Raw genomic sequence first — 20575 nt, 5'->3', positions numbered from 1 at the left:
GTGGTGGTGAGTTATCTCTTGAACTGTTGCTTTTTGTGGGGGCAGTTGCTTAGGTACTCCCACTGAGCTGTTAAGTAGAGAGTTCCACAATTTGACTCAGCAACAATGAAGAATTAATTTATTACTTAGAATTTTTTAGAATTATTTCCAAGTCTGGAAGGTGTGTGACTTGGAGGAGAACTCACAGGTGATGGTGTTTCCATGCATCTCCTACCCTTGTCCTTCTAGGTAGTAGAGATTGGGGGTTTAGAAAGTATTGTCGAAGGAGTCTCTGGTGAGTTGCTGCAGTGGATGGAGTGCCATCAAGTGGGCTGCTTTGTCCTGGATGGTGTTGAGCTTCTTGAGAGTTGATGGAGCTGCACTCATCTAGGAAAGTGGGGAGTATTACATTCCTGACTTGTGCCTTGTAGATGGTGGACAGGCTTTGGGAGATGGGGTGAGTTACTCACCGCAAAACTCCCAGCCTGCGACCTGATCTTGTAGTGACAGTATTGATGTGGTTGGTCCAGTTAAGTTTCTGGTCAAAGGTGACCCCAGGATGTAAATGGTGAAGTGATGATCCCATTGAATGCCAAGGGGAGCTGAAGGTGATTAGATTTTTTTGTTGTTGGAGATGATCATCGCTTGGCACTTGCATGATGTATTGCCATAACAAAGTGATGAATAAAGGACAATCGTTTCTTCCAAAGGCAAGATGGAATTTATAATCTAAAGTTGAAGAAGTGTTTAAGCTGTGGGCCAATGCCTATAGCTGCACCTCTGGCTGAGGTTAAATATGGCAGGGAGACATGAACTCCAGCCTGAACAATATCCAGAGGATAATATTTACTCAAAAATACAATATATCAATTGGATTTTATGCAAGTTGCTCATACTGGTGAAACTAATTCAAATGCATAAGTAACAATGCTGTATTGACTGGGGAATATATGTCACAAGGTTTGCTGGTAATAAAGGTTGTTCATAACACAATGGCTCCCTAGTTATTTATCACTCAGAAAAGGGATGTGCTGTTAAAGGTTTTTGTCTTGCACTCATCAGGACATATGTCTTCAACAGCCTGTCTCCTCTTTTCAGCAATATTCAAGTTCTATATTACCAAGCAACAGGAAATAATTTATATATATTTTTCTTTTCCCACCTATTTCTATTATTTTTAAATGTATTTCCATCCATTGTTTTATTTCTACCTTTTAGCTTATTTTGATCCCTTCCCCCCCACCCCACCCCCACTAGGGCTATCTGTCCCTTGCTCATCCTGCTTTCTACCCTTAATGTCACCATTAGCACGTTTCTTAGCTAATATCACCACCGTCAACACCCCTTTGTCCTTCTTGTCTATGACATCTTTTGGCAATCTCCACCTACCTATCACTGGCCCTCTATCCAGCTCTAGCTGTCTCCACCACCCCCCACCACCCCCAACCAAACCAGCTTATATTCACCTCTTTTCTATTTTTCCTTAGTTCTGGTGAAGAGTCATACGGACTTGAAACGTTAACTGTGTTCCTCTCCGCAGATGCTGTCAGACTTGCTGAGTTTTTCCAGGTTACTTTGTTAGCCTCGCAAGCTCACTGATTTCACTGGTAGAATCAGAAGTAAGCTATTGTTTTTGTGCATTGCCTCCTGGGGAGGTTGATAGCTGTCTTTCATGTCCACAAAATATTTTCCCATTTAACAAATGGGATAGGCAATGGTTTGCTATTTTGAAACAAACAGATTCTTTTAGGCAAAAAACAGGGGAATGTTTCAGTTTAAGGAAATTGTGGGAAGAGAGGTATGGAAACTGGAGACCAAGACTAGGAAAATGCAAGTGGAAATACCGTTATTTCACATGCAAAACAATTTTAAAACTAGTTTTGAAAGATTTGGGTTAGCATTGAATGTTAATGCACTCAACTGATGCAGGTAATAATTGCATTCCCCTCCATTCACCATCTGAACAGTGTTGTGTGTGTAGATTCTAAGGCTGGCATCTCTAGCAGAGGAACATTAATGTCTGCAAGGAGCATTGTTTAAGAAGCCTGTGGTGTATCCTGAAGTCTGGATATAAGCATTCCAGAGGCAGCTGAGAGCAGGCAATTCCCCTGTCTTTTAACACGTCAGAAACAATGAAGTAGATGAAAATGACAAAAAAAGGAAATTTACTAAAATTTACTCTATTGGAAAATATACACTGCTGTGTTGTGGTAGCAATATGGGTGTGCTGCCATGATTCTTCATGCACTGAGACCTCTGTGTAGAATTAGTTGAATTTTTGGAACATAATAGATTGAAGCTTATGCACTGCTATATTCTGATGGTGCCTTTGTGTCAGGCACTTCATGCGAGAATTCCTTCCAAAACTTCAGACGCATGTAAAATCTGTAAATTTACGTAGCCTGACTTTTTACATTTATTTAGGTTACTTTGAATTTTATGTATATATTTATTTATTCAACAATGATTTGCATTTATGCAATAGCTTTATGCTTTAATGTAAAAAGAATTGTCTTGTTACTGCACAGAGGATTAGTTTTTTTAAAAAACTGTTCAACCAAGGAGGAGCTATTAGGAGGGATGACTAAAGCTTGACCAAAGAAGGGGATCTTAAGGAGGGAGTTGGAGGGGTTTGGGAAGGAATACCAAAACATGGGGCCTAGATGACTGAAGGCATGGCCAGTAATGTTGGTGAAAAGTGAAAGAGATACGAGAACAGAGAAAAACACAGGAATTATGGAGGGGTAGCGTGGTGTTGAAGGGGTGGAGGAGGGTATAGAAAATTAGTGAGTCCATGAGCAATTTAAACATGTCAGAGGAGAATTTTTAATTTCAGATACTGGGGACCAGAGACTGATGTAGGTCAAAGAAAGTGGGACGATGGGTGAGCAAGACTTATTGCTGATAGAAAATGGTACTAGAGTTTGAGGTGAGTTAAAGCCAGGAGAGAATGAGAGGCCTTCCGATGCAGTATGGAATAGTCAAAGACTGGAGGCGACAGGCATAAAATCTTGCAGCACAGAAGACAGTTATTTTGCATCATTCCTGTGCAGGGGCTTTTTGAAAAACCTGTCCAAGTACTCTCACTCCCCTCTTTCCCCAGACCTCTGCAGGTGTTTTCTTTTCAAGTATATCTACAACTTGTTTTTGAAAGTTACTATTGAATCTGCCTCCAACACACTTTTTTTGATATGGATGGGGATTTCTCTAGCACATGGGCTAAGAGAGGACTTGGAAGTTGGCAGTCTTTGTGATGGAGAAGATAAGGGGTCAGTCTCTAAGCTTGAGGTCAAATAGAGCACAGATTACAAACAGCCTGAGACAGTGGCTAGCAAGAGGGCTGTGTTTGATGTCAAGGGTATTGAGTTTGTGGTAGGGGCCAAGGACAATTGTCCAAGGGCTTTGGACTTCCCACTCTTGAATTGAAAGAAATTGTAGCTTATCAAGACTAGATGTGCGATGAACAACCTAATGGTGTCACTGGAGGTGTTGAGAGGTAGATCTGGACGTCATCAGTATGTGCATAGAAGCTAGCCTCCTATCTGAGGATACTGCTTACAAGGAGCAGTCTTTTGTTGTGGTAGAGAAGCGGCCCAAGTATTGGAACTCCAGATATAATAGTTCCGGCACTGGAAGAGAAGCTGTTGTTGGAGAGACTGGCTACCATCAGATGGAGGAACGATTTCAAGTAAGGGCAATCCCACTCAGCTAGGTAGTGGAGGAGAGATGTTGGTTCAGGGTGATTTACTGGATCATCTTGCAGGCTGCAGATAGGATGATGAAGGATAATATCCTATGGCCACAATCATGGTGACGCTCGTCATTTTGCGTGGCAGGGATAGAAAGCTAATTGGAGAGATTCAAACAGTTTCGGGAAAAATGAATGCAGTTTGTGATTGAAGTTTCTGTCCTATGTCAACCTGCTTTCAATCATACACACAACTGTGTGTGTGTTTATGAAGTAGTACAATCCAAAGCACAAGCATTTTCTTGTAATCGTTTTAACAAGCACATTGTGAGATGTAATCATGTAAAGCAATTAAAATAGTATTGATGACAGGTATGTTTTTACAATGGAAAACTTAACATTCAGCAATGAATATAGGAGCCACAATTTACTTCTAGAATTATCTAGAATGCATGTGTAAGATGTATTTTAAAAAAAAACTAGCAGATCTCTCATGCTATTGCTCAAAATGCAGGATGTGCTCTTTATCTTTTTTATACTCTAGCAGTAGGAGATCTTTTATCAATCATTGGAAGATTCCCCTGTCATTCCTGACTTTTGTTTGTAAAAATGTAACAATTCCATCAAATCCTTCACTAGCAAACCATGGGAATCAATGAACTGTGTATTCTGGCTGTATTAAAAATAATTAATCTAGACTTGAACCTAATGGCCACATTGATGCGGTACTAGAAGATGTTTAGGATCCGGAATAGTTCTCTGGAAAGCTTTCATGTTTAGAAGTTTGATAGGGGCGAAGTAAAATTCAGTAAGGTTAACATTTTAAACTCTAATATTAGAGCATATTTGCTGTTGATGGTTTGAGCCAAGATTTACAAATCCAAGACAAAATGACAAGCATTCAGGAAGCATTGTAACCTATCAATGTGGTCAAATTAAATGTAGATTGTTTTATCAAATTATAATCTGTTTTTTGTTAGTGTTAGATCATTTTTGGTACCCCTGTACTGATACAGATCCATACCAATTCTAAACATTAGATCTATACTGGCGCTAAGGCTGACCTAGTTGTGTTTTTTTTTATTTCAGGGCTTTCGAAAAATCTGCCCAGACCTCTACAAGGAATATCAAAACGCCATCTTTGGCACAGAAGTATTGGCACGTATTGATCTCTGCTCAATGATTAAGAAAAAGCAGCCCTCTGGTTATTACCATTGTGAGAGCTCAATAAATGTAGGTCAGTATGATTATCCCACAACTGACCAAATGAAAACCAAAAGTTTATTATTGCAAAAGAAATAGTAATATGTGAGTTCAATATTTCTGCAGTAAAGGATCCTGTATTTTGAGCAGTAAATAGCACTGCTATTTTAGAAGACAAAGTGAACAGCAAGGGTGAGGTTGTTAAAGTTTATGGTGCCTGTGTAATAATGCGTCTCGGAAAGATGGTAAACATTTGGAAAATACAAGTACAGCCAGATGCTGATCTAAAATCTGCTCTGAAATGAAGCAATAAGTGACCAAGCAACAATGACATAAAATTGCATGAGACCAAATTGAACAATAGTGAAATAAATGCAAACACAGATGTCCAGTGTGTGGTGCTTCCAGCTAGTGATGTGGCAACAGATGAAAAGTTGGTAGATATTTTGTTTTCCCTTAATGACACGGAAATTAGAGAAGCTAGCAAGTTATCATTTAAATGGACATAAGGAAATGATAAAAAGAAATATGTCAGGATAGTTATACAGTGAACAATTAGAAAAGCTAGTAGCTAATAAAGAACCTGGTCAGGCTGAGGAAATTGACTCATCTTTTTAATTAAATGAAGAATGCTTGAAAAGTGATAAGAATCTTGATTGGTCTTGACAGAGTGAGCACCACCAGGGGGAGAGATGAGGCTTTCGGGCTTTTATATGAAATACAAATACTATTTTCTCAAAAAGGTGGGGGGATATTTAGCAATGCAGAAAGAAGTCAGTATAGAAAGGAAAATAAAGGTGATAATACAGCAAAGAAAGATGATAATACAGCAAAAGCAATGTTAGACCACGATTCATCTTCAGAAATGAGTTTGTGTAATTAAGCAGTGGTCTTTCTTTTAAAATAAGTTGTATACAAATGGGAAGCAGGATGTGGAAAGGTTGTAATGGATTAATTTATATGTAGCCAATGCTGTAGATGGACTGACGGTGCCATTTGACTTGTCAAACTTTGATATGATTATGAAGGTAAAACACGATGGCCTTTAGCTTTATGATGGCATAGCAGGAAATACAGCTGCTTGTATTGAAGAACTGTCGACCAACAACCATATTACTCTTGCATGTGAATTATGTGCAGAAAAGATACGAGGTTTCACAGAGCCTATTCAGAATTATTATCATGGAAATATTTCTTGCAAAGCAGAGGATCAAATCCTCCACTTTCTATCTGTAGATGGCACTAGGAGAAAAGGATTTAGTTATCAGAGGATTCTCAGACCAGTGTAATGGCTCCATAACCAATGTTTATTTAGGGATCTGACAAGAATTGAGCATATAGAACTGAGCGCATTGAATTGATTTGTAGCTGAGAATTTATTCAGTGAATACAGGAGCTGATCTCCGGCTAGAATCGAGGTAAAGTGCTGCAATTCACCTTAATATGCCCAGAAAGGAGAGGGAAATATACCGGGGTTCCTGCTTGTAATCTAGCAATCTTCTGGAAATGTGGCAAAGACTGAATTGATTTCAACTGTTGAGTCTTCCAAAAACCAGTAACCCACTGATGTTAATATATTTACCCAATTGAGATATATTAACATGAAGAATTTGCAGAATCATCATTCAGTAAGAAATCAATGTCTTCAGCAGAGGAGATAATTAACAAAGCTGGAAATAAACCTCTTCAAGTTAATATAATTAATTCAAATGTTGAAATGTTATTTTTATTTGACATAGAACTAAGTTTTTACATAATTAAGTTTCAGAATAAGCTCTAGTTGCAAACTCAATTGTGCAACTTGTCTTGTTATTGCCAGATTTGCCTATACTATGTCAAGGATTGTCATGTCCAGCTGTCTGCAGCCAAATCCTTCTCATCTAGAAATGTCCTGGAGATCAACAATAACCCAAGGTTCTTGTTTCTCCTTGATGAACTATCTTCTCAAACCCTAATCTATCTTCTAATATGCTATGTAAAGAGCTCATGGAAAGTGTTATCTCCTAAGATTAAGACCATCCATGCGGTAGCCTCTGCTACTACCTTCCTTTTGTGGTATCAAAGGGGAATGTTACAAATGTCAAATCTTTTTCAGTATTTTGGGTTCAGCAATGCTAGTCCTTCTTATAAATTGTCCCTATGTCTCTTACATTCAGAAGTTTGCCTGTGTGGCCCACTATTTAAGTACAATACACTACAACAGGGACACTTGAGGGTACAACATTAGGACTCCTATTATGTTCCTACATTATGTTCCGATCTGAATATAATGGTCTTCACATGCCCTCATTTGCTTTTGTATTCGTGTACAAAAGCCAATATTTTGTAATGTCCACCTAGCTAGGCTCCTTCTGTGTAAACGTAAGCGAGCATAGTCTGGTAAAATGTACAAAATGTGATTTGGAGCTCTGTCGCATAAAAAGGTCTTTAGAGGAATAAAACTGAGAGCAGATTGGTGACCAAATCCACAGTGAGTGGAAAGATATGAACTGGACTTCCAGAGCCTGGAAATATACAAAGTTTTCTATCAATTGTAAAGCTTCCACAAAGATCAATATCTCTTGATGCTTTATATAACAGTAAGAGCATAAATCATGTATGTACTTAAAATATATTGGTTATATAATATTCAATTTATGATTTAACAGTAATGTAATCAAAAACTAGTTTGATATCAACAATTTTATATGGTTTGGGCAACAAATATTTAAAACCAAGATGGTCTCGATACAGCTAGAGGTGGATAAAATTGTTTCCCATTTTTCAAAATGCTGTTTGTTAATGCAGTTTTTCTTTGTTTTCAACAGCACTTACTAATACACCACATTCTTCCAACTTCCTTTTAGGGAACTCAGGAGTCGCCAGAGCCCTTGTATCTCCAGAAGAATCGGCAAAGCAGATGGAGCCAGAAATGTCATTTGGGTCAGAAGACCATGAAGAGGAAAGTATGGTCTCTGCACTCCATCTGACAGAACTATCTGCCATAGAGCCTGCAGATCTGCAAGGAAGTGTGCAGAGTCCTTCAAGAAGCCCATTGCCTCATGATGCTTTCGTGCAAGTGAATCAACCCCTCACAACTAACTTTACGCATGTGCAGAAAGAGGGATTTAACACAATTCATGATGATTTAGTGGATTTAAAAGGAATTGTCCAGTCTAGTCTAGAGGTCACTCAGGCTACAATACAAAATATTGTGGATCTCCTGCCATCCACCATTCAGACAGAACCTGAAAAAGGTTCTGCTCTGTCTGGATTGTCTGCAACACAAACTGAAATGCAAGAGCTCAAGTGCATTATGCAGTCTGGAATGGAGCAGTTGGAGAAGTCTGTCCAGTCTGGCTTTGCAGAATTGAACAGTAACATATCTGGACTGAGTCAGAATATTGCTGACTTGGTCAACATTCTGACTCTGATTCATACTTGTAATCCTGCTGATGCATCCTGTCAAAATATCTGAGAATATCGCAGGAAGGACATTGGATGAAGGATATTCTGCCCACCCTGAGCTTGGTTGCTTTTCAGCAGTCTTGTGCTTTTCCCACAGTCTACCAGGGAGAAATTAGATACCCAAGGTTTTACATCAGTTGTTCCAAAATCTGTTAGAATACCTAGGAAAAGGTAGCATGTATGTGTAATATTTTTAACAAGTACAATCACTAGTTAACTGCCTCAAAATAGAATGCAATAACAAAGCCTCTATTACCATAACAATGAAATAATGTTGCAATAACCAAATTTTATTTAACTGCTATGTTTTAAAACTCTGCCATGATACTACCAGAAAATTGTATAGGGCTGAACATGACAATTTCCAGAGCAAAAGAATAACTTTTCTAATGATTGGACTATATCTAAGATACCAAAATTTGTGTACAGCATAGTCCCACAAACAGAAATGAGAAAATTATCAATGATTTTTAATTAATTAATTTTGGCTGAGGGGTAAATATTGGCCAATAAATTGGATAGAACTCTCCTGCTCTTCTATAAAAAGTGCAATGAAATCTTTGCACCTATTTAAGAGGGCAGATTGGGCTTCTGTTTAATATTTCACCCAAACGATGTCACCTCTGACGATGCATAACTCCCTCAACATTGCACTGAAGTATCAGGCTAAATGATGTGCTCACATTTCTGGAGGAAGTCTTGAACCCACAACCTTCTGACTCATGTGCTACCACTGAGCCAAGGCTGACACTTAATGACTGCCCTCCAATTATTAGCCCACTGTGTTTTATGTCCAAATGGCCAATGTCATTCTCCAACTTACTTAGCAAATAGATATTGTATTTGACCAGCCAGCAAATACAACACCCGATAAGGTATTCTACATATTGATTAAACGCATTCCGCCTGCAGAAATGCTTGAGTGTACTGGAGACACACAGTTCAACTATTATATGTGCAAGTAATATTACCCTGAGCAGGGGGCCGGGATGGGGCGAGGGGTGGTGGCTGTTGGAAGCAGTAGGTAAAATCACTGTTCCTTACTAGTAGCCAAGTACTAGCGCTGTGATTGACCCTCTGTGATTAATAATGTTTTATAACATGTGGGGATTGTTGTTCCTGGAGACCTCACCAGTAAGCTGGAACTTAACATTGATGTTCTGGGAAAGACATTGTTAATCTTCAATTTTTCTCAGTGCCCAGTCCCTTCATATTGTGTGCGTTCACATGTTGTCATCTCGTTTCTGGTTAAATGACGACGTATTTAAGTAACCTATTTGAAGTGAGCAAGGGAAAGAATGCATAGAAACTTTCTTATCTGGGACAAAAAATAATTAATAGGCTGCATCATGTTTTATGCTTTCCAGCTTTCGTTGCAGCTCAATATTGGTATAATTAATCTTAGGCATTGATGATGGCACCATCATGATGAATGTATATATCAAACTCAATATTTTACCAAGCTTTTCCTTTTTAAAAATATTGATGGAAGTTTTTTGGTCTGGGTGAAGATCATACAAGGGAGCAAAAGCTTTTGATACTGCAAATAAGAAATATAAGACGCTTGTGACTTCTGCAATCTGCCATAAAATTAAGAAAACCTACCAAATCTGGGTTGGATTTATTTTTAAATGCAATTCGGCAAAGTGTGCTTACTGTTGCATGGGCCACAGTCTATAACTTGGACTTATCATCAAAGAATTGGAAATGGTTTTCCGTTGACAGGTTCACATTTGATCAGATGTGTTAAATGCAACCCTCAGGCTCATCAACTTCACTGAGCTTGAAAAATTGTGCTAATTGCATTAACTGTATAGCCGATTGCATCAATACTTTAGTTAATGGAAGATGCTACAGCAAAAACCTAAAAGTAAATACAATTGCTTCACTTGAGCTAAATTCTTTTTATGCATCTTAATTACTCACTCTAAATGTGTATTTTGTTTATAATTCAATGTTATTGTGCAATGCTTCTGATATATGTGAAGCTACTGATCAATCAATACATTTTTCTATTGTTCCAGTAATAGGTTAATTTTAAATTCAATTTCTCCTTAAAATACTGTGGATACTATAGTAGGAAGCTTTGCTTTAGATTTTAGTTCTTTTTTGTCAAAACAAAACTAGCATATTCATTAAAGGAACTTTTATAAATAGTTTTGCATTTGAACTACTTCTTTTCAAAACTAGTCAGTGGTTATGCAATTATCTAATACTACCATTTAAAGATTTAATTGATAAAATCTTGGCATGATTACTTGCATGAAATGTGAAAGCCCTTGCTACAGTACTCGTGGAACTAAACATACTCCACAAAGAGCTTTCAATAGTTTGTGCAGTCATTGAAATTATCTTGAGAGGTGGGGGTAAACGGAACGTACTGATCCTGTCGAGCATGAATTTTAAAAAGCTCCATTATGTACTTTTTTCACGCAAGTTATGAAATGTAACTGAACTATAATCTCTGATTTGGGCTCACTGAATTTCAATGGAATTATAGAGCTGCTTTAGTAATACTTGGGTTTTAAAAATCTAGGGAATTGCTAGACTCTGCTCAGTTTGTAACGGTAACAAAATTTAACACTTTTACATCAGTCCTGTAGAGGGAGCAAAACCGAAAGGGCAGAGTGAATGCAGGGGAATGTTCAACATAATTGATTTGAAATGATTAAAAGCAAATGAAACTTTGTCTAATGGAATGTGATACAAATATAGCTGTATATTTCAAGGACGACAAGACAATCTGACTTCTTGCACAGAGATAACTAGTTACTATAACCAGATTTTTATTCCCATTGCATAGCAGACTTTGTTTCTACATAACAGTAGATAATTGAGGACTATATTGTGGATTAATATTCTTCCAGGAGCTTTTCTTTTCTAATGAGTATTTTAAAAATTATTTCTTGGGCTATGGGCATCACTGGCAAGTTGGAGGTGAGCCACCTTCTTGTACATTCATTATGGACTGCAGTGGTTCGAGTATCATTGGCCATTTAACTTAATGGCTTGAATGCAATTGTCACCATATTTTGGTGCCCTATTTATTATTTTACACGTACTACTTCAATCCCTTCAAAGGTGGACCAAGTTAAAACTTGGTAAGGCTTGAAATGAATTGTTTTAGTGCTTTATTTAAGCTAATGAAATCCAGTAATTTCTATCCATGTTTTGGAAAATTGGTGAAGATGGACATTAAAGACTCATAGCAGTGTTAATGACAACAAAGTACCAGTGCAACTGCTGGAAAGCTGCAACTACAGCACATTAAAGGAGGAAAAAGAAGCTTAGTATGTGATCTGCTAAGTTAAACATCTCATAAGCATCTCATGTCCTGGTGGGAGAGATCATCCCTATCCCCAGACCCAGCATGTATAATGTCTGAGATAAGGTAAGAATTAGGACAAATATTTCTAGTTTAGAATGAGACTGCAGATGGCTGCCAGGAAGGTGGTAATTTTGCAAGACATGCAAAAAAATCCAAAATAAGGAAAGCCATGCGTTTGGCAGATCTCTTGAGGTAATTTCAGACTCTGGTGTTCATTGTTAGGAGCAAGACTGATCATATTTGCATCACGGACACAGAAGTTTCTTTGCAAAAGAAACAAATAATCAGCCCAAATCGTAAAAAAGGGTGCTTTTAGATCTCCAGGTCATCCTACTAGTAGATCTAGAGTAACAAGAAATAAAGTCCCTCAGGGTAGTGTCCTATGCCCAATCATCTTCAGCTGTTTCATCCCTTCCATAAGGTTAGAAGTGGCGATGTGCAACCGTAAGCGAACAATGTTCAGCACCATCTGCAACAACTCAGATACTGAAGCAGTCCATGTCCTAATGCAGCAAGACCTGGACAACATCCAGACTTAGGCTGACAAGTGGCAAGTAACATTTGTGCCACAAGTGCCAGGCAATGACCATGTCCAACAAGAGAGAATCTAACCATTGTCCCTTGACATTCAATGGCATTACCATTGCTGAATCCCCCAACTATCAACATCCTGGGGGTTACCATTGACCAGAAACTGACTGGATTAGCTATGTAAATACTATGGCTACAAAAGCAGGTCAGAGGCTTGTGGCAAGGAACTCACCACCTGAGTCCCTAAAAACCTGTCCACCATCTACAAGGCACAGGTTGGGAGTGTGATGGAATACTCTCCACTTGCCTGGATGAGCACAGCTCCAATAACACTCAAGAAGTTCAACACCATCCAGGACAAAGCAACCTGCTTCATTGTCACCCCATCCACAAACATTCTTTCCCTCCACCACAGACACACAGTGGCAGCAGTGTGTACCATCTAAAAGATGCCCTGCAGGAACTCACCAAGCTGCCTTAGGTAACACCTTCCAAATGCACGACCACTACCATTTAGAAGGACAAGGCAGCAGACACATGGGAACACCACGACCTGGAAGTTCCCCTCCAAGCCACTCACCTTCCTGACTTGGAAATACATTGCTGTTCCTTGACTGTTGCTGGGTCAAAACTCTGGAACTCCTCCCTAACAACATTGTGGGTGTACCTACACTACATGGACTGCAGTGGTTCAAGAAGGCAGCTCACCACCGCAAGGGCAATTAGGAATGGGTAATAAATGCTGGCCCAGCCAGCGATGCTTACATCCCATAAACCAATAAAAAAAAATTCACATAGAAGTAAAATGTTTAAATTGCTTATGAGATCAAATGATATCACTGAATCAGAGAAAGTATAGTAGACCTGAACTTGTAACACATTATGAAGGTTCATTTGTTTGCCTGATATTTAAATGTTTTACTGCTGCTTTTAAAAAAAAAAGGATGTTTGCCATCATGACAGTTCAACTTCGGGTTTGAGGGTTGGGGTTGAAAGCAGCACACACACTCATTTTTTGTGTATTTATTTTATCTTTGCTTTTTACCACTTCCTATACTATCGCATTTTCATCAAAAACTCAAAGTCAGCCATATAATAATGGACTTTAACAGTAGGAAAAACTACATCAATCACCTATTCTGTATCTGAAATAGAAGTCTTATCGTTGAGTATAATCTAGAATATAGATTTGAATAATTAAAATGTAATTAGACTACTTTCCTTACAACTTCCATACAGACAAATTTAGCATGGTATTACTAAGATGGTGTTCTTTGCTTCACTAAATTGATACTTTCCAAGTTTAAAAAATAATAGGGTACCAAAGTATGGTGTCAACTGCATTCAAGCAATTAAGTTAAATGGCTAATGATTCTTATATATTCATTATGGACGGCAGCGGTTCAAGAAGCCGGGTGTTTATGCACGTGTATGTTGCATTTCTGTTTTAGTGTATTGTTTTTAATTGTTAATAACATTTATGTTTAAGTATCATGCCCAGTACAGGCATATTCTATTCATAACTTTAAAAACACTAATAGGTTTGGAATCTTCCAAAACTAACTTTTCTTTGAAAACAGACACTGATGGGCTGCCAAAGATGGCTGCTGAGGGGTCACCTGTGTCTATCTATGGATTCTACAAAACTGCCACACACTCTCAAAAGGACAAAGGGACACTGCAGTCTAAAGAAGTGTAAATATCCATAGCCTGAGAGCATCCAAACTGCATTCCTGACTTGAATGGGTCATTCTGAACTCAAGACATTGATTGTCCAAACCCCCAGGGTAGATGTCTAAAAACACACAGACCCAGGTTGTTGCTAATTAACTTAAGCCCAACAGCATATTTGGAATAAAAACAAAAAGCTAAAAGCTACTGCGGATGCTGGAAATCCAAAACAAAAACAGAATTACCTGGAAAAACTCAGCAGGTCTGGCAGCATCGGCGGAGAAGAAATCAGTTAACGTTTCGAGCCTTCATGGCCCTTCGGCAGAAGGGCCATGAAGGCTCGAAACGTTAGCATATTTGGAAGACAGCTGGGAAGGGCCACATGTTGGTCACCCTTTTTAACAAAATTGTTTTTAAGTATTGTCTGCAGAGCTACTTAGAACAACTGCAGAAACAGCAGCAGCAGAAAACAACTATGCCTTGAGACTGGAGACAACAACATCATAAGATCTCCAAGCCTGTTCCCTTTCAAGTCAACGAATACAGAAAACCAACCTCTGGGTATCTAAACTACAAGTAACTAACTTTGTGACCTACTGAAAATCCATCTCTTTGAGGGAATCCTGCAACAATTCTGATATACGACTCCGGCTATTGAATCCAGCTCGACTACACTTAAGGAATGAAAACATCATCTTCAGGCATTCAATGCAAGCATTCTTTCAAAATGAGCCAGACATGTGAATTACAAACTATTTTGTTTATTGCCTGTAGAAGTGCACTATTATCTCTCACTCAGACACACACTGAAAATAGTTAGTGTCGGAGCATTAGATTTTTGGGGCAAATGCGTGAACAAATAACCATCTTTATTTAAACCCATGGAAAGCTTGCTGCTGGTTATTCAAATTGACCATACACTCAGGTTAAGAAAGGCCCATCCTCCACTGATTATGGACAACAAGGGAAGGGAACAGGAGTTTCAGTTCTATCCCATCCCTGTCCATAATAGTATGTTAAATAAAACTATCTCTTTCTAATCAATTAATCATTGGTCCAAATCTTCTGATCAGAGTCGGAACCCCTGTGTCTGATACTGATTAGACAGAAAACTGCCCACTCACCTGAATACATTGAAAAGACTTCAACTTCCAATCCACGATGCAGAAGATTTCCCTCAGTGCAGGAATCCTCGCAGAGAGCAGTGAAGAAAATCAATGCAAAAGCCGTGGCCCCTTTTTTTTTTTTTACAGCTCTAACTGTAATAAGGCAAGTTTAAATGTTTAGTGTGAATATTACTGAATGGGTGATGAAAGAATGTTAGTGAATGGGTGAGTGGATGAATGAGTGAATGGATACATGGGTGAGGTAACTGGGCAGGGTGGGTGAGGTGAATAGGGTAGGCAGGATGGCAGATGGATGAGTGGGTTGATGGGTTGCGGAGTTGTCACTTTTTCTTGCTTTTGCTTTCTATTGATCTCTTGGTTTTACATACTCGTTTTTTTCTCACTCCCTCAGTTTGCCTCTTGCATTCTCTTGCTTTCTTTCTCTATTTGTCTCAATGTTCTCTCATACTCTCTCCTTGCTCGCTTGCCCACTCTCGCGCATTTGTGCTTGTACAATCTTGCTTGCTTTCCTACTCTTGTATGCTTCCTGGCGCAGACACACTTTCTTAAATGTGTCTCATTCTTTTGAAAGGAAAGGGTGGAATTAGAGTTCAAGTGGGATATGGCATAGTGGAGAAAGGAGCCACCGGCAGATGCACATAGGGTTGGGTAAAATATAGCCTTCCAGTGCATTGGCCTACATCTCCCCTTTCCATTTGTAATTTCCCCTTGACTTCTTCATTCGCTATAGTCAAAAAATTGCTGTTTAAAATAACAGCACAGCAAATGGGTAAATGATCTAGCAATTTCAAGTGAGGGGCAGATGCACAGTTCAATGCTAATATCCAAATTTTGCTGTTGGAATTGCAGCATTCTATTTGCTTTGCAAAAACATCTCCCCAATTTTTTGGAACTACTTGTATTTATTCATTAAACTTTTCACAGAAGGTTAAGTATTATCAATGCAAGCATTAGTATTTTGTAACAATGTGATTTGCAAATTAAATGTGATTAAACAAGTGTGGAGTGTCATCCCTTCAGGCTTTGACTTTTTTCAGCGAAATTTTAAAAATATAAATTTGAAAGGCAAAGGAAGAAAATAATAACTTTAGTCTCCTTCTCAGTCCAATTCCAATTGCAATGCTAAGCTGTAAAGAGAACAAAGAACCAAAGTTCAATCTTCTAAAATAACTGGTCTTGTCTGGGCTACCTGTGGGTCATGACTACTCTATTACTGGATGCGAGAGAAGAAAAAAATACCAGAATTTAGTTTCCAGATTCCTGCTGGACAAGTGAGTGCAATAAAGAGGTCAGGTGAGGACAAGATCAGGCTAGGCTGTGATCATCATAGCCTGATGCAGCACAGAGTAGACTATTCAGCCCTCCATATCTGAGCTGCCCTACAGTCAAGTAACTTACTGACAGTCACTATCTACCTTGTGAAGTATAGCCACTTGGGAAAGGTTACCAAAGGGCTGTAGGTCATGAAAAAAAGTAGTCTAAAGTTCCCCACACCAATAGTGGAGACTTCTATAACACAAATTGGAATCCACATCTGAAGAGTCAGGAATGGCAGCATAGGGGTTATGTTATCCAGGCTAATAATGCAGGGGGCCTGAGTTCAAATCCCACTATAATAGCTAAGAAATAAATCTGGACCAAAAAGCTAGTAATGGTGAACATGTACTTATTGGATTGATTATAAAAAACCCATCTAGTTCATTAGTGTCCTTTAGCAAAGGAATCCCCTAAGGCTATCTCACTTTCTAACCATTTTTCTATTTTGGATACTGATGAACGAAATGGTTCCTCAGAGGACTGTATCAAAAGCCAAGTTTATGGCACCATGGGTGGCTGAGCTGCTCAGGAGGGGAGGAGGAAAAGTGGAAGTACTATAGTGATAGGGGATTCCATAGTAAGGGGAGCACACAGATGTTTCTGTGGCCATAGACATGAACCCAGGACTGTATGTTGCCTCCTGGTGCCAGGGCCAAGGGTGTCACAGAGTGGCTACAGGATGTTCTTTTGGGGGAGGGTGAACAGACGGAGGTTGTGGTCCACATTGGGACCAACGACATATGTAGGAAAAGGGATGAGGTCCTGAAAGCAGATTTTAGGGAGTTAGGAAGGGAATTAAAAACCAGGATCTCAACAGCAGTAATCTCAGGATTACTCCCAGTGCATTTTGCTAGTGGGCATAGGAATAGGGAGACTGAGCAATTGAGCACTTGGCTGGGGAAGTGGAGTCGGAGGGAGGGCTTTAGATTTCTGAGGCACTGGGACTGGTTCTAGGATAGGTGGGACCTGTGCAAGAAGGATGGGTTACACCTTAACAGGACTGGGACTAATGTCCTCATGAGGACGTTTGCTAGTGCTGTCGAGGAGGGTTTAAACTAGATTGGCAGGGGAATAGGAACCTGAGGGGAAATTCAAAGTGGAGAAGAGAGGAACTGGCAGTGGGAAGTAGAGAAGTATTAACTGATAATGAGGATATATCAGAGAGTAGTATCAAGGTAGACAGAATACTTGGAGAGTTTGATAGAATTAGAGTAAGTCATTAGATGGGGGTCAGAGTAGGGCCGAAAATTAAAATAGCCTAAATCAAGGTTAATGTGCACTTATGTGAATGCACGGAGTGTGGTTAATAAGATTGGTGAACTGCAGGCACAGGTTGACAAATGGAACTATGATATTATTGCTATAACAGAGACCTGGCTCAAAGAAGGGCAGGAATGGGCATTAAATATTCCTGGGTGTGCAAGGTGTTTAGTAGAGACAAGAAAGGGAGAAAAGGGGGTGGGGGCATGGGGAAGTGGCAGTATTGATTAAAGATGGCATGACAGTACTGGAGAGAGAGCATGTCCCGTAGAAGTCAAGGACAGAATCTCTCTAGCTAGAGGTAAGGAATGAAAAAGATGCAATGACACTGATCGGTGTAGTGTATAGACCACCAACTAGTGGAAGGGATGTGGAGAAACAAATTAGCAAAGAAATTATGAGAGGTCCAAGAATTATAGAGTAATTATAACTGGGGACTTCAATTATTCAAATTTAGGTTGGGACAGGGATAGTGCAAAGGGACAAGAGCGAGAGTTCCTGGAATGTGTGCAAGATAATTTTCTGCAGCAGTATGTTTCCAGTCCAACGAGAGGGAAGGCACTGTTGGACCTGGTTCTAGGGAATGAGTTAGCCCAAGTAGATCAAATATCAGTGGGACAGCCTTTAGGGGACAGTGACCATTGTTTAAGGTTTAGGTTGGCCATGGGAAAGGACAAGGAACTATCCAGAGCAGGGATAATTAATTGGGGCAAAGCCAACTTCAATGGGATGAGAATACATCTGAGTCATGTGAACTGAAATTAAATGTTGGCAGAAAAGATGGTGGCTGAACAATGGATCACCTTCAAAGAAAAAGTATTTCAGGCAATGTCAAGTTATATTAATTTGAAGAGGAAAGGTAGGACAAATAAATCCAGAGCGCCCTGGATGACGAGAGAGATAGAGGTGAAGATGAAAAAGAAGAAGTGCGCATATGACAGGTGTCAGGTAGAAAATACAATAGAGAATCAGGCTGAATAGAGAAGGACCAGAGAGGAAGTGAAAAAACTAATGAGAAAAGCAAGGAAAGGTCAAGAAAAGAGACTGGCAGCTAATATAAAAGGGAATCCCAAGGTCTTCTATAAGGATATAAATAATAAAAGAGTGGCAAAAGAAAGAATAGGGCTGATTAGGAATAAAGAAGGGGACTTGCATGTGGAGAAAGGAGAAATAGTGGAGATATTAAATGAGTACTTTACATCTGTCTTTACAAAGGAAGAAGATGCTACGCAGGCTGAGGTGAGGGACCAGGTAACTGGTACACTCAAAGAATTCATAATTGAGAAGGAGAAGGTTTTAGAAAGGCTATCTTAACTTAAAATTGAAAAGGTACCGGGACCAGATGAGATGCATCCAAGGGTACTAAGAGAAGTGAAATTGGAAATTGCAGAGCCACTAGTGATAATCTTCCAGTCTTCCTTAGGCACAGGGGTGGTGTGAGAGGACTGGAGAGTTGCAAATGTTACACCTTTTTCAAAAAGGGGTGCAAGGATAAAGCCAGCAACTACAGACCAGTCAGTTTGACTTCAGTGGTAGAGAATATCCTGGAAACTATAGTTTGGAACAAAATGCCAGCACGGATTCATTAAGGTAAAATCCCGTTTAACTAACTTGTTGGAGCTTTTTGGGGAGGTAACAGAGAAGGTTGATAAGGGTAACACTGTTGATGTGGTGTATATGGATTTTCAAAAGGCATTTGATACAGTGCCACACAACAGACTTGTGAGCAAAATTCTAGCTTATGGAATAAAAGGGAAAGTAGGCACTTGTATAAAAAGAAGGCTGAGTGACATGAAACAAAGAGTAGTGGTTAATGGATGTTTTTCAGATTGAGGAAGGTTTAGTGGAGTTCCCCAGGGGTCAGTGTTGGGACCCTTGCTCTTCCTGATAAATATTAATGACTTAGACTGTGGTGTTCAGGGCATAATTTCAAAATGTGCAGATGATAACGAAGATTGAAAATGTTGTCAACTATGATGAGGATAGTCTTGAAATTCAAAAAGACATAGACATGTTGGTGGATTGGGCAGACAAGTGGCTGATGAAGTTCAATTCAGAGAAGTGTGAGAAGTGTGATTCATTTTGACAGGAAGAATATGGAATGGCAGTATAAGATAAAGGGAGAAACTCTAATGGAGGTGATGGAACAGAGGGGCCTCAGTTTACATGTACACAAGTCATTGAAGATGGCAGGGCATGATGAGAGAGCAGTTAATAAAGCATATGGTATCTTAGGCTTTATTAATAGCAGCATTGAGTACAAGAGTTAGGAGATCATGTTGAACTTGTATAAGATACTAGTTAGGCCTCATCTGGAGTACTGTGTCCAGTCTGTGCGCCATCCTTGAGGAAGGATGTGAAGCCATTGGACAGAGTACAGAGGAGATTCACAAGAATGATTCCAGGGATGAAGAACTGTAGTTATGAGGATAGGTTGGAGAGGTTGGGACTGTTTTCCTTAGAGAAAAGAAGGATGAGAGGAGACTTGATAGATGTGTTCAAGATCCTGAGGGGTATGGACAGGGTAAATAGTGAGAAACTGTTCCCACTCAAGGAACAACAAGAACTAGAGAGCATAGATTAGCAATAATTGGCAAAAGGAGTAAAAGATGTGAGGAAAACTTTCTTCACCCTGAGTGTGGTTGGAGTCTGGAACAAACTTCCTAAGAGGGTGGTGGAGGCAGGTTTGAGCGAGGTATTCAAAAAGGAATTGGATGACTATCTGAAAATAAATAATGTGCAAGGTTACAGGGGTAAGGCAAAGGAGTAGAGCTGGGTAGAATGCTCTTTCAGAGAGTCAGTGCAGATTCGATGGGCTGAATGGCCTCCTTCTGCACTGTAATGATTCTGTGATTCTGTGAATTTTTTGATTAAGTAACAGACAATGTTGATGAAGGGAAAATAAAAGATGTTCTCTATATGAATTTTAAGAAAGTTCTTGACAAAGTACCACATAAAAGGCTGGTTAGCAAAACTGAGGTTCATGTAATAGGAGGGTCAGTGTCACCTTGGATAAAAAATTGG

The 20575-nt window shown here is 39.3% G+C and overlaps 1 protein-coding gene across 1 annotated transcript in view; it reads left to right on the top strand.

Moving 5' to 3' along the window:
• Positions 1-8327, top strand: part of LOC144680077 (A-kinase anchor protein 7-like) — a 68650-nt gene extending 60323 nt beyond the window's left edge. The window contains exons 7-8 of the mRNA XM_078541226.1: positions 4757-4904; positions 7717-8327. Of these exons, the coding sequence (XP_078397352.1) occupies positions 4757-4904; positions 7717-8327 (759 nt within the window). The remainder of the gene's footprint in view (positions 1-4756; positions 4905-7716) is intronic.
• Positions 8328-20575: the final 12248 nt, after the last annotated feature.

This window comes from Cetorhinus maximus, chromosome 4 (assembly GCF_964194155.1).
Source record: "Cetorhinus maximus chromosome 4, sCetMax3.hap1.1, whole genome shotgun sequence".
Classification (NCBI taxonomy): Eukaryota; Metazoa; Chordata; class Chondrichthyes; order Lamniformes; family Cetorhinidae; genus Cetorhinus; species Cetorhinus maximus.
Note: the sequence above shows the minus strand (reverse complement) of the source record. Positions and strands in the feature narration are given on the sequence as shown.